The sequence below is a fragment of the Baudoinia panamericana genome, assembly GCF_000338955.1.
Source record: "Baudoinia panamericana UAMH 10762 unplaced genomic scaffold BAUCOscaffold_4, whole genome shotgun sequence".
NCBI lineage: Eukaryota > Fungi > Ascomycota > Dothideomycetes > Mycosphaerellales > Teratosphaeriaceae > Baudoinia > Baudoinia panamericana.
Window position 1 is genome coordinate 1,523,901 of NW_006911260.1, and position 18,982 is coordinate 1,542,882.

The 18,982-nt window shown below is 53.3% G+C and overlaps 10 protein-coding genes across 10 annotated transcripts; 7 read left to right on the forward strand and 3 right to left on the reverse strand.

Moving 5' to 3' along the window:
* Positions 1-3: 3 nt before the first annotated feature.
* BAUCODRAFT_32516 (uncharacterized protein) lies at positions 4-1,630 on the forward strand. Its single transcript, XM_007676310.1, has 2 exons — positions 4-174; positions 221-1,630. Exons 1-2 carry the CDS (start codon positions 163-165, stop codon positions 1,163-1,165), a joined length of 957 nt encoding a protein of 318 aa, XP_007674500.1. The 5' UTR covers positions 4-162; the 3' UTR covers positions 1,166-1,630.
* A 114-nt stretch (positions 1,631-1,744) lies between these two features.
* Positions 1,745-2,044, forward strand: BAUCODRAFT_32517 (uncharacterized protein). Its single transcript, XM_007676311.1, has one exon. The coding sequence runs from the start codon at positions 1,755-1,757 to the stop codon at positions 1,911-1,913; it is 159 nt and encodes a 52-aa protein (XP_007674501.1). The 5' UTR covers positions 1,745-1,754; the 3' UTR covers positions 1,914-2,044.
* Positions 2,045-2,596: 552 nt separating this feature from the next.
* BAUCODRAFT_427418 (uncharacterized protein) lies at positions 2,597-4,694 on the forward strand. The gene is made up of 3 exons (XM_007676882.1): positions 2,597-2,872; positions 2,920-3,447; positions 3,501-4,694. The coding sequence occupies exons 1-3, from the start codon at positions 2,808-2,810 to the stop codon at positions 4,459-4,461; spliced, it is 1,554 nt and encodes a 517-aa protein (XP_007675072.1). The 5' UTR covers positions 2,597-2,807; the 3' UTR covers positions 4,462-4,694.
* Positions 4,695-5,130: 436 nt separating this feature from the next.
* On the forward strand, positions 5,131-8,205 carry BAUCODRAFT_32519 (uncharacterized protein). Its single transcript, XM_007676312.1, has 2 exons — positions 5,131-7,638; positions 7,692-8,205. Exons 1-2 carry the CDS (start codon positions 5,337-5,339, stop codon positions 8,111-8,113), a joined length of 2,724 nt encoding a protein of 907 aa, XP_007674502.1. The 5' UTR covers positions 5,131-5,336; the 3' UTR covers positions 8,114-8,205.
* A 150-nt stretch (positions 8,206-8,355) lies between these two features.
* Positions 8,356-10,266, reverse strand: BAUCODRAFT_32520 (uncharacterized protein). The gene has a single exon (XM_007676313.1). It carries the CDS (start codon positions 10,147-10,149, stop codon positions 8,383-8,385), a length of 1,767 nt encoding a protein of 588 aa, XP_007674503.1. The 5' UTR covers positions 10,150-10,266; the 3' UTR covers positions 8,356-8,382.
* Positions 10,267-10,483: 217 nt separating this feature from the next.
* On the forward strand, positions 10,484-11,617 carry BAUCODRAFT_32521 (uncharacterized protein). Its single transcript, XM_007676314.1, has 2 exons — positions 10,484-10,948; positions 11,041-11,617. The coding sequence occupies exons 1-2, from the start codon at positions 10,766-10,768 to the stop codon at positions 11,539-11,541; spliced, it is 684 nt and encodes a 227-aa protein (XP_007674504.1). The 5' UTR covers positions 10,484-10,765; the 3' UTR covers positions 11,542-11,617.
* Positions 11,618-12,990: 1,373 nt separating this feature from the next.
* Positions 12,991-13,584, forward strand: BAUCODRAFT_121345 (uncharacterized protein; the record flags this gene model as incomplete). The annotated part of the gene is made up of 1 exon (XM_007676883.1): positions 12,991-13,584. The coding sequence occupies one exon, from the start codon at positions 12,991-12,993 to the stop codon at positions 13,582-13,584; it is 594 nt and encodes a 197-aa protein (XP_007675073.1).
* A 540-nt stretch (positions 13,585-14,124) lies between these two features.
* On the reverse strand, positions 14,125-15,277 carry BAUCODRAFT_32526 (uncharacterized protein). Its single transcript, XM_007676315.1, has 2 exons — positions 14,701-15,277; positions 14,125-14,642 (listed from the first exon to the last, which is right to left on the reverse strand). The coding sequence occupies exons 1-2, from the start codon at positions 15,209-15,211 to the stop codon at positions 14,161-14,163; spliced, it is 993 nt and encodes a 330-aa protein (XP_007674505.1). The 5' UTR covers positions 15,212-15,277; the 3' UTR covers positions 14,125-14,160.
* A 311-nt stretch (positions 15,278-15,588) lies between these two features.
* BAUCODRAFT_66905 (uncharacterized protein) lies at positions 15,589-16,593 on the forward strand (the record flags this gene model as incomplete). Its single annotated transcript, XM_007676445.1, has 1 exon — positions 15,589-16,593. A coding segment is annotated over one exon (1,005 nt), but the record flags the coding sequence as incomplete, so codon positions are not given.
* A 1,490-nt stretch (positions 16,594-18,083) lies between these two features.
* On the reverse strand, positions 18,084-18,777 carry BAUCODRAFT_66204 (uncharacterized protein; the record flags this gene model as incomplete). The annotated part of the gene is made up of 2 exons (XM_007676389.1): positions 18,084-18,662; positions 18,712-18,777. The coding sequence occupies 2 exons, from the start codon at positions 18,775-18,777 to the stop codon at positions 18,084-18,086; spliced, it is 645 nt and encodes a 214-aa protein (XP_007674579.1).
* Positions 18,778-18,982: the final 205 nt, after the last annotated feature.

Here is an 18,982-nt window from a genome sequence, read left to right on the forward strand (position 1 = left end):
ATACTAAGACTGCCTTGCAAGCGAGCTTAGCATCAATCAAGCAATACCTCAATGAACTTTCGAGGTCTAAATGCACATCGAAACATTTCTTTACGGAGCTGCCAGCCCAGATGCATTCGGCTTGCTGTATAAACCACACTTCTGAACCGCTTAGCAAAAGCAATGCATATCCTGGTGAGAGGACATAACCCGCAAGAAATCTATCGGCTAATATTATCAGGTCACGAACGATGACGGGCCACCGTCGGCGGAGGCTTCTCCGTACGTGCTGCCCTTCGTGAAAGCGCTTGAACGAGCTGGACATACCGTCTCGGTCATTGTTCCTGACACCCAGCGCTCATGGATTGGTAAAGCACACATTGTTGGCCAAGACGTACAGGCCAGTCACTACTGGCCGCCAGTAGAGAATCCGAAGGAGCACTCGATTGCCGCATCAAGCCAGGACGACGGCAACCATCCGTGGGTCTTGGTGAACTCAACACCAGCAAGCTGTGCTCAGCTAGGCCTAAGTCAGTACTTCTTCCTCGATCGAGGCTCGATTGATCTGGTTATATCAGGACCAAACTTCGGCAGAAATACGACAGCTGTGTTTGCGCTCTCCTCTGGCACATTAGGTGCTGCACTGGAAGCGGCAGTATGTGGCTATCACGCAATAGCACTTTCTTACGCCTTCTTCGATCGTAACACGCCATCCGACATTGTAGAGGAAGCGTGCAAGCATAGTGTAACCGTCTGCGAGCACTTGGCACAGAAGGCCGAATGGGGTGGCGGCCGTCTCTATTCCGTCAACGTACCCTTAAAAAAAGGCGTGAGCACAGCCAAGACCGTCTACACGCAGATGCTTCAGAATGAGTGGAGGAAAGGCGCATGCTTTCAGGAATTACCACAGTCATTTGCAGTTGACGATGCAATCTCGGAAGAAGCTCGTTTAAGGCGGCAAGAAAGCAGCGAGGGCGTTCAAAGTGGTGTTGCGACTCCTGCGAGTACCCAGTGGCGACATAGGCACTTCAAATGGGCTCCCAGGTTCACAGACGTATACGATGCTGTGCAGCAGGCAGGTCCGGGCTCAGATGGCTGGGCTGTGAAAGAAGGTCAGACGTCAATTACTGCAATTCGAGCGAACTTCATGCATGCCGGCCCGACAGAAGGAGAGGTCAAGCTGTAAATGTGGCACTCAATCTGGATGGTTGCAGGGAGCCGCGCTCGGATTTCTCGGGGGTTAACACGCTCCCCACACATAAAGTCCAGTTACTCCTCGTACGATCTCAAGTCGCTGCATGTTACGTTTCTACCACAAGTCCGCCAAGCAACCCCGCGAGGAATTCAAAGAGTACCGGTCCACCACTATGACAATGAAGCTAACAATGATTCTTGCTGGAAGTGTCAATGACTTTCTCTGCTTGACTGCTGCCTCTCTTCCTTCGTCTACGATCAGCCTGGGTTACAATGGGTGCCATAGCAGACAGCAAACTCACTCGTCTAGGTCTGATACTTGTAGCATCAAACATTTGCATCGGTAGTTGTACACAAGAGTTGCCATGTTGCACCATTGATACTTCCGGAAGCTTGCAATGGCCGCTCAAACACATGAGGTGCTTGGGGCCAGATTAATTCGAGGCACCGTGATCGAGTACGTCGGCACAAGCCATGTGAAGTTGAACCCACCGAGGACAGATGGTAATGTCGCAAGACTGACAGTTGCCTTTAGTACCCATCCCCGAGTTCACGGCCACCTACCGAACGCTGCCTCCGCCATGACCCGATCAGGGAACCCTATACCACTGCCGCTCTGTATGGACTCTGAGTGGTGGATTATTGACAACCGTAGCCATGAATACAGTTTCCCAGTCTATCAGTGCTTACCGTCTTGGGCGCGCCGATCTGGCATGTCACGAATGAATACCGGTGGATGAGCTGAGCTCAATAGCGTCCTGAAGCAGCATTCGTTCGAGGCGGCCAGATGCATGAGGAAGAAACCTCTGTACTCGTAGCATACCACGCAACCATGTCAGTCTTCACCTACATCCACTGGGGACCAGCTGCCCGTGCGTGACAATCCGGGTTGGCAGGTCATGCAAACTCGGTCAGTATCGCATGCCCTTAGCAGGGAATGTCGCGAGGGGGAAAGCACAGCAAAGGCGGGGTTGTCATGGGGTCTCCACCGGCTACCATGTGGAGAATCCGTACTGACTCCGCATACGGCGAACAGGCTTGCCGAAATATGGACTAGTAACAGCTGTCATCTCGGAGAGTGGAGGGAGGTCCAGGCACTGGAGCATCGAAACTTCAATCAAGGCTTGCACCTCACTCTCAGTAGCTGATCTCGGCGGTGTCTCTCCCGACTCTATGCACGCCCGGGAAAATGCATGACGGCGTTTCGACGGCGATCGCGGAAAAATTGCCTGCACTCTGCTCGTGTGGGATGCCGTGTTTTATTCACTGAGCGTGGGTAAACCTGGTCGTGTAAGTTGTGGCAGATGGAGATCCTCCGTCGCTGAAGGTGCTTCAGAACTGCGGCTGTTGCGGGTCTCACGGCGGAGCCACGCTGTCTAGGACATATGGTGCATAATGAAATTTGATCGTGAGGAGATTATTGCCGGTATCCATTTTCACACTTGTGCATGAACCGGACTTGACGAAGTTGACGGCTTACTCTTCTCAAACTAGCGCCTCGAGAAGGTGAAACAGACAGGATACTGATATCAGTATGTCCTGTGCCCTTACAGGATTGCCCGACCGTCTCTACCTTTGCCGGATCAGCATCTGTTTGCTTCGCAAAGACATCGTGCGGTCTACGAAACAGAAACATGAAGAGTGCCACCTATCAGTTTCTGATTGGCTCCTTTGCTGCCATAGGCTCCTTTCTATTTGGGTCAGTGCTGCGACACTCTCCCAGCGAAGTAGGCTAACGTGAGCAAGATATGACTTAGGAGTTATCGCAGAGGTTGTGGCTTCGCAATCGTTCAAGGATGCGTTCCTACAGACCAACGGTGCCACCCGTTCCGGGACAGTCGTCGCCCTCTTCACAGGTGGTTGCTTCTGTGGTGCATTCCTGGCCTCATATTCCGATCCTCTAGGACGCCGTGGGACGATTCTTATGGCTTGCTGTATCTTCATTGTTGGGGGCGCTATCCAGACCGCTGGCGTGGCGATCTCCATGCTCTACGTTGGACGACTTATAGCAGGAATCGGAGTAGGCTTTCTGACGATGATAATCCCTATATACCAGGCTGAGCTGGCCCATCGAAAGATTCGAGGAAAGATTACCAGCCTGCAGCAGCTGTTCAACGCGATCGGCCAAATCTTCGCTACTTGGATAGGCTATGGATGCTTTATGACCTGGGAAGGGACTGGCAACAGCCGAGAGTGGCGGATACCGCTTGCTATTCAGATCATCCCGTGCTTGTTCCTCGGGGCCTTGATCTTCACATTTCCAGAATCGCCGAGGTGCGTGTTTCGAGCTGAGCAAAACCATATCTACAGAACTGACTGGTCTGCAGATGGTTGTGTGATCACGACAAGTCGGACGAAGCACTTACGACTCTTGCAATGCTCCACGCATATGGGGACACTAGTGATCCGTATGTGCTGGCTGAGTACGAGCTCATTCACGCGCAGATTGCCGATGAACACTCGCGCGAAAAGTCGGTCAGCTACATCGACCTCTTCAGAGGTTGGCCAAATCTACGCCGCACCATATTGGTCATGGCCATCCAAGCTAGCTGTCAGATGACTGGTGTTTCGGCTATACAATATTTCTCGCCTCAAATCTTTGCGCAGATTGGAATATCCACCGGTATGGCTCTGCTCCTATCGGCCGTAAACGCGATTTTCGCCTTCCTCGGAACTACCGTGTGCATCCTAACCGTTGATCGGCTCGGTCGACGCCCGCTGGAAATATACGGATGTGCATTCCTAGGCATTACATTCGTCATCAATGCTGTTCTCATCAAGGTTTTTCCCGCGGATACACCATCAACAGCGGCTCACTGGACCTTTGTCGCCTTTACCTGGTTATTCAACTTTGTGTTCTTCTGGACGTCTGGGCCGCTAAGCTGGGCAATACCGGCCGAACTTTTTGGCACTGCAATGCGACTGAAGGGTGTCAGCTGGGGCGCTATGACTTCTTTTGCATTCAACACAATGATCGGCCAGGTCACACCCATAGCTGTTGATGCGATCGGGTGGAAATATTATGTCGTCTTTATCATTTGCAACTTCACGAACGCGATCTTCTTCTGGGCATTTCAACCGGAGACCAAGGGACTTAACCTAGAGGACATGGATGAGCTCTTCCGAGATCACCCGGTCTTTGTACCGACAAGCCATTGGAAGCCAATATCTGACGTCGAGGAGCATGCCTGTGAGCTTGCGAAACGGGAGCAAGACGCAGGTGAGCTAGGTGAAACAGGAAAGCCACTTTCAAGACCATCACAACACATCGAGCAGCTTCCGCAATAGCACCTGCAAGCGGGCGTTCGTGGAGACGCATCATTGGCATACTGCACACAAGAGTAACGGCGTAGCAGCAGATTTGGGATGACGGAGCTGGTGACTACCTCAATGGTCAAGCGCCACGGGACCACTGCCTGACACGCTTCAGATGCGATGGCCCTAGAAAAAAGCGATTTGATAGGTCAAAGACAGGTCTCTGGGGATGCTCATGGATATGGTAGGGGTAAGCGCACTTCAGAAACCGATGCCAAACAGGCTGTCTGTCTAGATGATCTGTATGAAAGTAAGCAGAAGAGCGCTTGAGAATGCGAATGCAAGGCCATTTGCAGGCCTGGCGGTGTCTCTGACGACAAGCTTCACACCTCAATCATGCACGTGAACAATCTATTCCCGTAGCGAAGCTGTAATACGGTACCGATCCTACAGCGCTTCTAGCTTACGCTTCGATTGTGCGAAGTATATCCAGCGCAAGTCAATAGGTGAATCTTGCGCCATTTGGTAGCAGAAGCCTTGGTAGAGCGCAGTAGCGGTGTTGAATGAATAGCTGTCGGTGGTGTCTCCAGGGTATTGTAATGCTCTTGTTGGTGCTTCCGCAACTAACATGGCTGTCTGGTTTTGCTAAGCTAGCGAAGCCAGTGAATAAGCAGGCGGTGTGGCAAGCTTCCACCGGTAGCATCGCGATGTTGATCAACCTGACATGGTTGCCAGCAGACAGCTCTCGTGGAATACTGCGTGCACGGTCCCCATATCTCTCGTACTAGCGTGGCGCTTATCGATGGAGCAAGAGTGATGCACTGATCGCTCTCCCCGTTCCTCGTCGGCACAAAGTATGTTATAGCGCAGTTATTAGCACTTCGAGGGCAGTGGGAGCATGAGATCACATGCAGTCGTCGCCAGGCATTGAACAGCCGCCATCACGAGCCACCTCCGCCTCACAAGACCGCAAACGCAAGCGTTCAAGCCGGCAAGCTACTACCGAAGACCCGTCTAGACAGCAGACACTTCAGAGTCTCTTCGCGGGTCAACAGAAGCCTCAAGCTGCTTCCGTGAGAGCTTCACCGTCGAAGAAACGCCAAAGGCTCGAGTGCCCCGCTGCGACTGGAACGCCACAGAAGGCACTGAATAGCTCGGAAATGTATTCCTTCAGCTCCCGCTCGTCGATGTCCAACGGCGACGGGGTCATCGATCTCACCAATGGCAGCCCGCCAACACCACCTCAAGCGCGTAGGCTCAACGGAGCAATGAAAGGCAGATTGGGCGCCAACTCGCATACCGGAGCCAAGAAGCTCGTCGTCAAGAACCTGCGAACCACCACGGCATGGGACAGCAAAGCCTACCTTGAGAAGATCTGGGAGCAGGTCGACGAGGCTCTGGCCGTGATATTCAAAGATGGCATTGATGGCTTCAGCAAAGAGGATCTATACCGAGGTGTAGAGAATGTATGTCGGCAGGGCGGTGCCTCGACGCTGTTCTCACGGTTGGAAGGGAGGTGTCGGCAGCACGTTGGAAGAGACCTGCGGGAGCCGTTGCTGGAGGTGGCTGGCTCGGACAGTGTGACGGTGCTAAAGGCTGTGTTGGCGGAGTGGGCACGCTGGAAGCAGCAGATGGTCACCATCCGCGCAATCTTTTTCTTTCTAGACCGGTCATACTTGCTCTCGTCAAGCAAGCCAACTCTGTCCGAGCTCACGCCACAGCTATTCAGGGAGATTGTTTTCAGCAACCCGTCACTCAAGCCCAAGATCATTGATGGAGCCTGCGATCTTGTTGCCGCCGAGCGTCTACGAACGCAAGCTTTGGACCAAGACCTCTTCAAAAAGGCAGTGGAAATGTTCCATGAGTTGCAGGTCTATACGGCATCGTTCGAACCTCGCTTCCTAGGTACGACACAAGAGTATGTGGCAACCTGGTCAGACGAGATGATAGTAGAGAAGAGCGTGCCTGAATTTGTAGCACTTGCGGAAGGGTTCATTGCTTCGGAGATGGACCGCTGTGAGGAGTTTGCGCTTGATGCCAGCACCCGACGAGACCTACTAGCACTGCTGGAAGACCACTTCGTAGTGCGCAAGTATCAAGACCTCACAGACCACGTGGAGCTGGGCAAGCTACTCGACCGCAGCTCATTACCGGACTTGACTGCACTCTACGGCTTGCTGAACCGGAGACGACTGGGCGATAAGCTGCGGCCCGCCTTCGTGAAGTGGATTGACGAGACCGGCACAGCTATCGTCTTCGGCAAAGAAGAAGACATGGTCATTCATCTTCTTTCGCTCAAGCGCAGGCTTGACCTGATCTGGCGAACGAGCTTCCAGCGTGACGAGGTACTCGGCCACGGTTTGCGCGAAACCTTTGAGGCGTTCATGAACAAGACCAAGAAAGGTGATGCTACTTGGGGAACAGACAATACCAAAGTCGGCGAAATGATCGCCAAATACGTTGACCAACTTCTCCGCGGCGGTGCGAAAGCCATCCCGGAAGTGCTAACAGCACGTCGCACCTCAAGCATCACAGAGTTGCCAAAAGGTGTTCAGCTACCGACGGCTGCGGATGAGGAGAACAACAATGAAGATGATGACGTGGACGAGGATGCTGAGATCAACATTCAGCTCGATCAAGTACTAGATCTGTTCCGCTTCGTGCACGGAAAAGCCGTCTTCGAAGCCTTCTACAAGAAGGACCTGGCTCGGCGTCTTCTCATGGCTCGCTCTGCCTCCGCAGATGCCGAACGCAGCATGCTTACCCGTTTGAAGACCGAATGCGGTGCAGGCTTCACGCAGAACCTGGAGCAAATGTTCAAAGATGTGGAATTAGCACGCGAGGAGATGCAGTCGTACAAGCAGCGGCTGGAAGACCGAATCGGATACGAGAAGGGCAAGAACGTCGATCTAAGTGTCAACATCCTATCCGCGGCTGCTTGGCCCTCCTATCCAGATATTCCGGTCGTAGTGCCAAGCAACGTGAAGCGGGCGATAGACGACTTCGAGCTGCACTATAAGAGTAAACATACCGGCCGAAAGCTGGATTGGAAGCACGCTTTGGCGCATTGCCAGATGCGGGCGAGCTTCAAGAAGGGCAGTAAGGAGCTTGTGGTGTCCAGCTTTCAGGCGGTGGTGTTACTCCTCTTCAACGGGGTCGCGGAAGATGAGCATGTGCCTCACTCGCGCATACTCGCCGAGACTGGGTTGCGTGAGTTCTCAACCTACCATTGAATCCCCCCTATACTAACTGCCTTTGTGTAGCCGAAGCGGAGGTAAACCGCACACTCCAGTCCCTCGCCTGCGCCAAACTGCGCCCCCTTACCAAACACCCTAAAGGTCGCGAAGTCAACTCAACGGACACCTTCACCCTGAATTTAGACTTCTCGCACCCAAAATACCGCGTCAAAATCAACCAAGTCCAGTTGAAGGAGACTAAAGAAGAGAACCGCGAGACCCATCACCGCGTGGCCGAAGACCGAAATTTCGAATGTCAGGCCGCTATTGTGCGGATATTGAAGGGACGGAAGAAGATTGCGCATGCGGAGTTGGTGAGTGAGACGATCAAGGCTACGATGAGTAGGGGCGTTCTGGCGGTGGGCGACATCAAGAGGAATATTGATCGGTTGATCGAGAAGGATTACATGGAGAGGGAGGAGGGTGGGATGTATGCTTATATTGCGTAGAGTAGTCTGACCTATACTACGATTGTACTACGAAGCCACTCGGCACCCACGGCGGGTAAAACCTAGTCTCGAGGGCACTGGATTATGGAGAGATATTGTGCGGCTGACAGGACGTCCAAGACTTCCGATGATGTGGGAATGGTTGTGTGCGGTCTCAAGCTAATCGCAGGCTCATTAGCTTCAATGGAGCCACTTGAGCCTTACAAGTCACGCGGGCGTTGGAAGCCACAGGAACGGACAGGCGCAATGCTCTCAACTTTCATGTATGTCTATCTGTAAGTCTTGTTCGGGTATCCAGTATTGCAAGCAGCAGTGCTAAATCCGACAGTCCATCGCACTGGACCCATAATAACCAAATTCAGACATAGCGCTCCTACCACGCTCGCAAATGCATACAGATAACCGTGCCTCCGCTTTAGCGCATGTATCTCTGCAACCCAAGTACTGACCGTGGTCAAGCATCCACAAAAACCATCCATAACGCCTTGCAAGACCTGGCAACCCACCCGGCCACCACCCGCCATACCTACGACCCCTACACCGACATGCTGAATATCGTAACACATGCCCTCGATTGCCGTACCAAGCATGTTCACCGCGAAGGTACCCAAGGGAAACGAAGGCACGATGGAGTTGAGCTTCAAGCTTGCATAGAAGCGGATGATGCATCCGACTGGAGCAAAGACAAGCGCAAAGAGCACTTGGCCGCGCCAGGTCTCGTTGCTCCAGCTTCCGTGTGAGGCTGGCCCAGCCGGTCGATCTGGAGGCCAGATCGCAAGGAAGACGGCTCCGAGCCAACTGCCCCAGCCTAGGAATACCATCAACGGATCCAAAAAGCGCCGAATGAAGCCGTTAGGTATACGCGGCGTGATCGGATCTAAGAACAGCGCAAAGTGCGCTCCAACCATGATGCCGCCAACTGAAAGTGCGACCGTCATGATAACAATGGCTGCCCACGCTTCGAAGGAGTACCCACCGTTTCGGCTGACAACGGTAGTCGTGGATGGCGTACCGCTGACAAAAGCGCTCGGGTGGTTGATAGGCGTCGGTAAACTGTTCGACAACGCAAGGAAGAAGTCCCTAGCAAAAGAAGAGAAAGATGTGAAGCTCCCACAAAATCCGGTTGCTAGGCCTATGTAGAGCGGTATGGCCTTCTTTCGCTTTGACCGTTCAGCCTTGACTGCGGCATCTAAATCGCCTCCAGGTGTGGGCTTTTCGCCTTCGTACCGCCGCTCAGACCAGCTGTCGCTGAACAAGCCTTGATCTTCGGCGAGAAAGCCAAGAAAGAGCGAGCCTGCAAAGTTGGCCCATATGACGGGTGTCACAATCGGCGCGCCAGGGTAGAAGGTAAGCCATTGCATGCCAAGCCGTGCTAGAGTGCCCAATATAGCGAAAAAGATCAGATATGAGATGGTGTAGAGTTCTGTCAGTGACCTGGGAACTGGCGGTAATGCTTTTTGTCGTGCAATATAGTCCTCCGGGCGACGCGAAATGAACGGTGTTGGGGCGCCGAGACTTTCCTCATCGTCTGCATCGCCACTTTCCGGATCATTGGTCCGGCTACGCTGCTCAGCATAGGTCGACGACGTGGTTGGAGGCTCCGATGGTGGGATTGGTGGCGGGATGACAGCGCCGGTTGAACCTGCCGGCTGGTGCCGGCTGCTCACACGTCTTCGCACCGTATCGCGGTAGCTCTGTTGATTCGTCTCCTGTCTGGCCTTGGGGTGAATTTGTTGCGCACGACCCTGTTCCAGGGACGATGGACCTTCTCTCGTTGCAGGCTCAGACACTGCTACCTCATCCAGATTCTGGTAGTCGGACGGTTCCCGATAACTCGGCTGTTTCCCCTGCGCCTTTTCCGAAGGCTGATTATCACGGCTGCTAGGTGGCGAACGACGCCCAACACGTTGTTGCTGGAAGTGACTCTCACGCTGACTCGCTGTACTTGTGGACGCTCTAACTTCGTTATCCTCATCTTCGGACGATTGCTCGACCAGCGTCTTTGGTTCTGGGGAAAAGCGAGAGAAGTCCGCCATACAGTATAAGCCGATGCAATAACACTAATATTACTGTCGTAACCTACGGTAACCTACGGTAACCTCGAGCGAACAGGATCGCGAGAGTAAGATCTGGATACCGCACCGTTCTGCGTCTCAGGCTATGGATGATACTGTGGACAAGAGCGGCAATGGACCCGTCGTAATGGCAACCCATGCAACGGACCGAGCCTATACTCCTTCGTCGGGTCGGGTTTGACGCGCCTTAGCTCCACTGTGCAGTGTTGCTGTCAAAAGTCGCTCGTGCGCGAGGTCTAAATCCAGCTGCGCTGTAGTTCGCTCATAGCACATATGTACATTGAGCGTCCACCATAAGCTGATAGAGAGGAGTCCTTACTATTTCCAGACCCGTAGCTGCAGTGAAATGGTCTCAGATCGTACAGTCCAACCTAAACGAGATGGTGCAAGTGGGAACAATGGCGACGTCCAAATTCACAGAGTCTCGCACGTGGGGTGTCATTTCTTTGGCCTATCAGACAGTGAAGCAAACATACCTCACCGGCGAGCAAACACGTGCACTACCACTGATGTACGTATAAATATCATTGCCCATGCTACAACACATTCCACATCTTGGGCCCGTGCCACAGTAAAAATGGCTACCGATATGCCATCGAGTATTCATGTCTCCTCGCACCCTTGCGTTCGCGCGAAGCTCAGCCAACTGCGATCCTCATCAACAGGCGCGGCGGACACCAAGCGGCTCATCCATGAGATCGCAACGATAGTAGGCTGTGAAGCTTTAGCACACGGTCTCTCCACGCAAGCTGTTGGCACTGTAAGTTTCCTTCCCATCCTGTTCAGCCTGCGTTGGCTGACGATATATGCCAGGCAACATATGGCTGATCGTTATGTGCTGTATGTTCGTAGGATGTATCTCCTCTCGACTACGAGTATACTGTGGAGGGTACTACGCCGTCACATGTTAGCATAGTGCCAATATTGCGCTCCGGGCTTAGCATGGTTGAGGCAGTGCAGTCACTGCTTGCTATGCCAGCTGTGGTACACCATCTGGGTATGTACCGCGAGAAGAGCACGCTTCAACCAGTGGAGTACTACAACAATTTGCCATATCATAAACCGAACGATGCGTCGCAGGTTTCCGAGCTGGCCATAATTGTCGACCCTATCATTGCGACAGGCTCTACGATGTGTGCGGCGATCGAGACACTCAGAGACTGGGGAGTACCGCGCATAATCGCGATCGGCGTGCTGGCCTGCGAAGGTGGCCTTCGGAAGGCAGCAGAAGTGTGGCCTGAAGGCGTCGAGCTTTGGGTCGGTGGAATGGATGCCGAGACAGACGCGAGAGGCATGATAAAGCCTGGGCTTGGTGATATAGGGGATCGACTCTACTTGACTGTCGGCAAATGATGGGCAACTTCATTTGACATTGGTCGGTGTCCCTGGAGTTGACCAAATTCGTCCCTCATGCTGTGCGTGTGATTAGAAGTTATTTTAAACTGCAGGACGGAACCTAGGGCTATACCAGCTCGTAACCTACGCTTCTTCACACACCTTCAGTGACTATGACATGTGCTCGCAAGCGAGAAGCGTTGGTCGGACTCAGGTTCGTCCAGGAGTTAATGACTGAATGAGCAAGACGCTCCCTATCCCCATCTAATAGCTACAGAATGTAAGTCTCAGTGGAGAATGTGACCCTCTGGAGATGGCGATGGTAATGAGAATCGCCACAAGCAGTCTACTGAAGCCATGCTGGTGGATAATTCTAGGAATTGTTGGTGCACTTTCCAAATGGCTCCAGGTACATGGTATCGTGATGCTTGTCAATGGGTGCTGGAGTGGCATTGCTACACCCAATAGTCGGCTTGCGTGCTGGCAAGGGCGCGTCCGTTAACAGCTGTCTCACTCTCATACTAGGCGGCTGCTCGGTGAAACACCGTCCGTTGACATAGCGCATTTGAGGATGATGATCGACGAGGGTCCACAACGGTGCTATTTTCAGTCGTGTGCGGCGAACCCCACGGATCCACTTCACTCCTGGTATGCAGCCACGATGCAGCTTGGGGTAGCTTCGCGGTCGAACAGCAGAATGCCGTGTGTGTTTGCATGAAGCTGGCAAACTGAACGCCAGACATGCAAGGTCTGTTGCTATCCTAAGGTCTCTGGCATGCCTGACCCTCAGAGTACACCTCAAGAGTCAGCCAAATGCCCCGCCTAGGCCCGAGATATGTCCTGTGTAAGTAAATCGGTGGAGCCTTCTCAACGGCGACTTGATGGAGATCTGCGAAGGCTTGTTTCGCTGTCGAGCGCCACAAGCAATACACCACATTGCGGGAATGGGCGGATGTGGACAAGGGCCGCTACCAGTCGGCACGTCCCTACTACTGTAGAATGTGTCTCCACTACGGAGTTAGGCAGGAGGTCAGTGGTGATGAGAAGGGAAAAGCAACGGTTCACACTTTCATCTCCTGGTTGACGATCACTTTCCAACACTGTATGATCGACGCCAGCACAGCTGTATCTGGACGATAACAGGATGCGTTCCAACTACTTCGGGCAAGCTGTCAAGCTGACGACGACGAGTATAGCTACAAGCCATCAACTGTTGCAAGCCCGTTGAACAGTGGATACAAGAAGGGGATGAGAATCACGGTGACTTCTGTTGATGCTTCGGAGCCCGAGAGAGCAGCTACGTTATAAGTATGCCATATCGCATGCTGAAATCATCTTTCCCCGATCATCAACAAGCATCTGCATCTTCAGTCCAGTCACTCTTTCCAAAAAAGTCACTCATTCAACACAGTCTTTACTAAACAGTCAACCATCCTTTCCGAACCTTACAACCACCACCCAATCAAGATGCAGTTCCTCATCCTCAGCTTGGCCTTCAGCGCCGCCACCGCCCTTCCATTCTTCCGCCGCACCTCTGAGGATCTCACGGTCCTGGGCTTCGACCTTACTACCCTTGAGGACACCGCCCTCAGTGGCTCAGTCCTCACCTCTTCTACCAACAAGAAGCGCGGCGATAGCGTCGTCACCATCAGTGGTCTTGGCGTCAATGTCGATTCCCTCGTCAATCTCGACGACCTAGAGGTGACGAGCGACACGGTCGACTCCATTATCGAGCGTGGCCTGCTCGACCTAAGCAGCGTGACCAGCGACCTCGACGTTCTTGACCTGCTCGACCTCTCTTCCCTCCTTAGCTCCCTCGATCTCACTGATCTCAGCACGGTTGAAGAGCTCCTCTCTGCACTCGACCTCACCGACCTTTCAGACGCCACTTCGCTCCTCAGCGGCCTAGGCCTAGGTAGCGCCGATGTCACATCCACCCTGAGCAACTGCGACCTTAACGATTCCTCGTCTGTTACGGAGCTGCTTGACAGCCTCCTCTTGACCGTCGAAGTTACCATCCTCGACTTGGTCAACAGCCTCGGCCTCACCACGGACCTTTAGGTCTTCTATCATCGACGACAACAGCTTTGAGAGCTTCTCGCCAATCCTCGGTCACTTTGGGCATTTCCGGGACTAAGTACCCAGCAATGGAATGTTGCTGCGAAGCATGTTGGCTTGTTCGGGCAGCGTTTGTGTACCATGAGAATGTATGATGTAGGCACTTTGGCGAATAGACGCAAGCTTTGCACCGCGAGCTATTCTATGGATTAGTGGTAAAGTCAGTTAATGTCAACATTTTGCAGCGAACACAAGCTCTGGCCAGTCTGATACTCTATAAATCGTTTGCGCAACTGACGCACTTCCTAAAGCCGTAGCAGGCGTACAAGCTGCTGGGACGACCGATGAGCCTACAATGTTGCGAATGATGTCTCTAAGGAGCCTGCAAGCTTATGGCATAATCCCAAATCCACAGCGATCGTATAACATGCAGTCGATACCGATCAATGCATCTGGGTGCAGATGTGCGTTTGGTAAGCATGCTAATTCCGCAATTCTCTGAAGTCGTGGTTAGATGTACTAGCTACTGAGAAGACTGGTGGAGTTCAGTAGTGCAGACTTCGCATTGTATCCATGTGTCTATTGTTTTGCATAGTTGCCAGCAAAGTCGAGTACCAGCTTAGCTACTTCCTCCGGACACTCTTCCGGTAAGTAGTGCCCATAACCGTTCGGAATAGCTTCCCCTCGCAAGTCACCGTCCACCCACTTCTTCCACACACCTTCCACATCATGCATTCTGCCCAGGTTCTTCTTGGAGTATATGACCATTGTTGGTACGGTCACCTTCCTACCTGCCTGTTGATCCTTTTCTTGTTCCACCACGTCTTCGAACGCGCCGGCAGCGTAATCAGCACAGCTTCCGCTAATGGTTTCGGCTTTGTCAAACAGAGTGCAGTAATGGTCTACAGCGTCATTCTCACGGAGTCGAGCCGCACCGGCCTCATTCGCGCCTTTCGAGCGATTCAGATTATCCTGGCAGTAGACACGGCCGCCCATTGCTTCGATCAACTGCGGAGCTGTAGGTCCCGCAAGAAAAGGCCAGTGATAATAGGCAACTGCTGCTATTGGACGTAGTACGTCATTAGTGCCCATGATATTGTAGGCTCAACAGCTACATACCGGCAGGATTTGCGAATACGCGCCATTGCTCGGCTGTGGGAACGATGTCCATGAAGATAGCCGCAATGATCTTATGCTCAGGCTTGTTGTCGACAGCAAGTCGATGACCCACCCGTGCACCCCGATCGTGACTGCACCAGATGATGGACCGCTCCTTGCCGAAGACAGACTGCAGCGCTTCCATTAAAATGCCGCCAACGGTCCGCTTGTCGGATTTGGCAGGAAGAGAGCTGATGCCATAACCTGGAAGTTCCGGAGCGAACATGGAGAACTTATCCTTCAGCATTGGGACAACGTGCCGCCACCTACTTCGTTCAGCTCGGGCTGGTTGGGAGAATGACAGAATGTACATATAAGAACTCTGCGGGTAGCCATGTACCATACAAAGGACGGGACCAGAGCCTGTATCATGGCTATAACTTCTCACTGTACACCCAGATGAAGTCTTCGTCACATGTTGTATCACGTCAGAATCAATCGTAGTCAAGGAAAGGTTGAGAGCTGATCCCATCTTTGGAAAGCGAGAAGAGGGTAGTATGTGTTAATTCTATAACGGTCTCGACACTTACTGTGGGAGAATGTTGGATAAGTTGTCTACTGTCACATACTAGTCGAGGTGAGCTTAATGTCGTCAAGCTGCTGAGGAGGACCCCTTCCCCACGTGAGAGACTAAATCCTTGAAGGCGATCGCTGCAGGGTGGAGAAACGGGGCTGAAGGTTCCGTCTCTGCGCCGGCCTCATCGCCCACCTTACACATCGTTCACCCAACGAATGCCTGTGATACTCTACCGTGTCGGCAGTCCAACGGAAAGGACGGGTGTTCTCACCAACATGATCCACCCAGACACATACCCTCGTTGACACATATCGCACACGAGCCGCCCGGCAATGCCGCAATATGCAACGCTTACCGCGCGACAGCTATGGAACTTCCCAACTCAGACCAGCTCAACTCACTACATCCATTGCACCCCTTTCACTCTTCCCGTCAACGGGATACTGTCCCTTGCGTCCGACTCCGTGATCACGCTTACCACCAACGCCGTTTTCCAACCTGAATGCACAGGCCGAACCAACGAAGGTATCTCATCTATTGGCGGCGTGAAGGATCCCTTCTACGCCTCAACCACTCCGCAGACGTACGTCATAGCGGCGACGACGGTCATAGCATGGATACTCATGGTAATGCTCGTCATTACGCCGCGGACCAGTTTCATTGGGAGTACCGGCACAAACAGCGGCTTCGGTGGCGGGCATGGCATAATTGGTGGTGCTAGCGGAGGAGGCTCCAGTCTCATTGGTGTTGGCTCACGACCATGGCTGCAGAAAGTGGCGACGTTGACTGTGGCCATATCATTGACCATAGCGACAGCGGATACCTTCAGAACGGCACAGCATCAGTACGAGAATGGCTTTCTGGATGCGAGTGCTCTACGCGACGAAGTTCTGGGCTCCCAGGAAGTGCGTGTGACGCGGGCCATATCCGACGTCTTTCTCTGGCTTGCGCAGGTGCAGACACTAATCCGACTGTTTCCACGCCACAAGGAGAAAGTGTTGATTAAGTGGATCGGCTTTGCGCTTATCATATTCGATTCCGTCTTCTCCTGCTTAAACTCATTTCTGATCGGCAGTACGAGTCGGCCTGGTCATTTCGTGGATGCTATACCGGCTCTGTCTTACCTCTTCGAGCTTGCACTGAGCTTACTTTACGCAGCATGGGTGATTTACTATGCTTTGACAAAGCGCCGCTATGCGTTCTATCATCCCAGAATGAAGAGTATATGCGTCATTGCACTGCTTTCACTCATTGCAGTCCTTACGCCTGTCGTGTTCTTCGTCACTGATGTCTCGAACCAAGATGTGGCAGGCTGGGGTGACTATTTCCGCTGGGTTGGCGCCGCGGCTGCGAGTGTCGTGGTCTGGGAGTGGGTTGAGCGAATTGAGGCGTTGGAACGCGACGAGAAGAAGGACGGTATTCTGGGGCGCGAGATCTTCGATGGGGACGAGATGCTAGAAGTCACGGAGAGTGAGGAGGCTATTCTTACCCAGAGACGTCGCGGTCGAAATCGCTTCCGACGCGGTGGTGGCTCGGATGGGGCCAGTCCACCAAAGGCCAGTGCACTTGAGGCCGGGATCAGTGGTCTTGCGCAACGGTTTCGACGGCAGCGGGGGGACGGTAAGGACCAGTCTGGAACGATCAATGGAGCAATTCACGACCCTAGTGCGACCGCGAGTGGAAACCTCAAGGTAGCTTTTGGTACCTTGCCAAAGCCTGGAAATGTCACAAACGCCCAGCAAGCGGCGTTAGGACAGCCTGCAGTGCCTGCACCGGTGGCGAGTCCTGTTAGTCGAGCAGACACCACCAGCGCCGCTTCCACGGTTTACGTTGTGCGGTACGATACTGGAGCCGACGCACCACAGCCTGTACGACGCAGAGTCGACGGAGACGCCAGTGATGATATTGCGGAACCTCAAACGCTGGGCAGTGTTCAGCGATCCAGTGATACAGCGCCACAAGCTAAGCTACACCAACCACAAGACGTGAATGAAGCTGGCACTGCCACTCACCACCAAGACCACAGCAAATGGCACAGCGTTGCGAATCCTTTCAAGCGTAAGCGTGCGTCGCCCCCAGCCGAAGTTCAGCAAGCACGGCGTGCAGCCGGAGAGGCAGCTTCAAGACGAGCAGCAACCCCATCGCACAACTTCTCTCGATGGGATGTCAAGAATCGGCTCGGCGTCTTGGCTGCAGAGACTAGTGAGCGCATGCGTGACAGGTACTCTGGGCGCAGGCCTGACGAGGATGTACCTGTCATAGTCATTCCTGCGCAGCCGAGAGGCAGTGGAAGGATGTGGAGTCCTGAGCTGCTCACGCAGCAGAGTAGTTCAGCAGCGCAGCAGCTACCCAAAGTACCAGCTAGCGGTCAGCCGAGCTCTACAAGTCGTCCCGCAAGTCGTCTGGCGCCACGAGTGGAGAGCAGCAGCCCTTTGGGCGCAGGTGGAGCGTCGTCCCCGACTATCATTTCCTCGCCGAGTAGGACGTCGAATCCGCCGCGAGCCGGCGATCTCACACCAGCACCTCGCGGTCAGGGTACGACAATCGTCCCTGCGCCTCCACGGTCCCCACTGCGGGCAATGACTGTCATCTCGAGCGCTTCAGGGAGTAGCGTTCCCGAGCAGGGGCAGACCTCGAATGGCAAGCTGGATAATGGGTGATGATCATGTAACTTTGGCTTTAGCGTTGGCGCTGGTGGTGATGTGCTTCTCGTAGCATGCTCAGCAGATGAGCTCGAAGTTTGTGCAGCATAGCTGGTATCCAGTAATATGATGGCCTTTTTGACTTCGTGACGCCTTCTTAGTGCCTGATCGTGATAATTAGACAGTTACGTAGCCGCCTCCTTCGTCTTGTTTTGCTCCGGCGCCTCGTCAATGAACTGCGGCGGACCCGCACTCTCCGTCAAGAAGCCCGGCATCTCTCCCTCTCCCATCCCCTCCGCTCCCAAATCGACCTCTTCGCCCAGCGCCTCCAACTCGGCATCCAACTCCGCCTCATCCACATCCTCCGGTACATCATAACTCCGACTAATGCTCTCCTGGATATCGTTGCCCATCTCCATCAAATCCGCCATCTCATCCTGCATTCGCTCGATCTTATTGATGTCCACCTTACCATACTGCTTCTTGAGCTCCTTCTGCGTCGTCTTCATCGCATCCACCGTAGCCATGGTGTTCTTGAGGTTGTCCTGCATCATGCCTGCTTGCTCCATATTCCAGCTTTGCTGCGTAAGCTGGTCCTTCTGGCTTTCGTACATCTTGCGCTGTTGTAGGACTTTGATCGCTTTCTGCTTGACAGCCGACTTGCCAGGTCCATCTCGCATGCGGCTCAGACGCTGTTGATATGTGCTGAGTTCGGCTGTGAGTTTCGCAAGCTTGACGTCTATTGATTCGATTCGTGAGTCCACCTGCAAGTTGTCAGAAGGCTGAGTGCTTGCAAGAGTTCGCGAGCCTCACGTTAGCGATTGCGCTGTTGAGTGTAGGTTTAGGTGCGCTGCTCTTTGCGCCGAACAATCGATTCATGATCGTAGGAAGTGTATGACACTTGACTCAGGAGAATAAAAATTATTGGATTAGAGACTGTGTCGTTCAGTAGTGGCAGTTGTTAGCTTTGTAGGGTGTATGATGTACCGTTGCCTGCGCAGGTGGTGTTGGGTAACGCTGCCCCAGACTGCGGGCAGACTTTCAGTGGAGAATCATCGATTCAAACTACCGTGGCACATTCATG

What these genes read in the sequence shown, in the direction of transcription:
- BAUCODRAFT_32517 (XM_007676311.1), top strand. Translation starts at nt 1,755, where the DNA reads ATGACCCGATCAGGGAACCCTATACCACTGCCGCTCTGTATGGACTCT.
- BAUCODRAFT_427418 (XM_007676882.1), top strand. Translation starts at nt 2,808, where the DNA reads ATGAAGAGTGCCACCTATCAGTTTCTGATTGGCTCCTTTGCTGCCATA. An exon ending in ATAGGCTCCTTTCTATTTGG is followed by an intron (nt 2,873 to 2,919) that starts GTCAGTGCTGCG and finishes AACGTGAGCAAG; the next exon opens with ATATGACTTAGGAGTTATCG. An exon ending in ACATTTCCAGAATCGCCGAG is followed by an intron (nt 3,448 to 3,500) that starts GTGCGTGTTTCG and finishes ACTGGTCTGCAG; the next exon opens with ATGGTTGTGTGATCACGACA.
- BAUCODRAFT_32519 (XM_007676312.1), top strand. Translation starts at nt 5,337, where the DNA reads ATGCAGTCGTCGCCAGGCATTGAACAGCCGCCATCACGAGCCACCTCC. An exon ending in ACTCGCCGAGACTGGGTTGC is followed by an intron (nt 7,639 to 7,691) that starts GTGAGTTCTCAA and finishes GCCTTTGTGTAG; the next exon opens with CCGAAGCGGAGGTAAACCGC.
- BAUCODRAFT_32520 (XM_007676313.1), bottom strand. Translation starts at nt 10,149, where the DNA reads ATGGCGGACTTCTCTCGCTTTTCCCCAGAACCAAAGACGCTGGTCGAG.
- BAUCODRAFT_32521 (XM_007676314.1), top strand. Translation starts at nt 10,766, where the DNA reads ATGGCTACCGATATGCCATCGAGTATTCATGTCTCCTCGCACCCTTGC. An exon ending in CCACGCAAGCTGTTGGCACT is followed by an intron (nt 10,949 to 11,040) that starts GTAAGTTTCCTT and finishes GTATGTTCGTAG; the next exon opens with GATGTATCTCCTCTCGACTA.
- BAUCODRAFT_32526 (XM_007676315.1), bottom strand. Translation starts at nt 15,211, where the DNA reads ATGGGATCAGCTCTCAACCTTTCCTTGACTACGATTGATTCTGACGTG. An exon ending in CGTATTCGCAAATCCTGCCG is followed by an intron (nt 14,643 to 14,700) that starts GTATGTAGCTGT and finishes TACGTCCAATAG; the next exon opens with CAGCAGTTGCCTATTATCAC.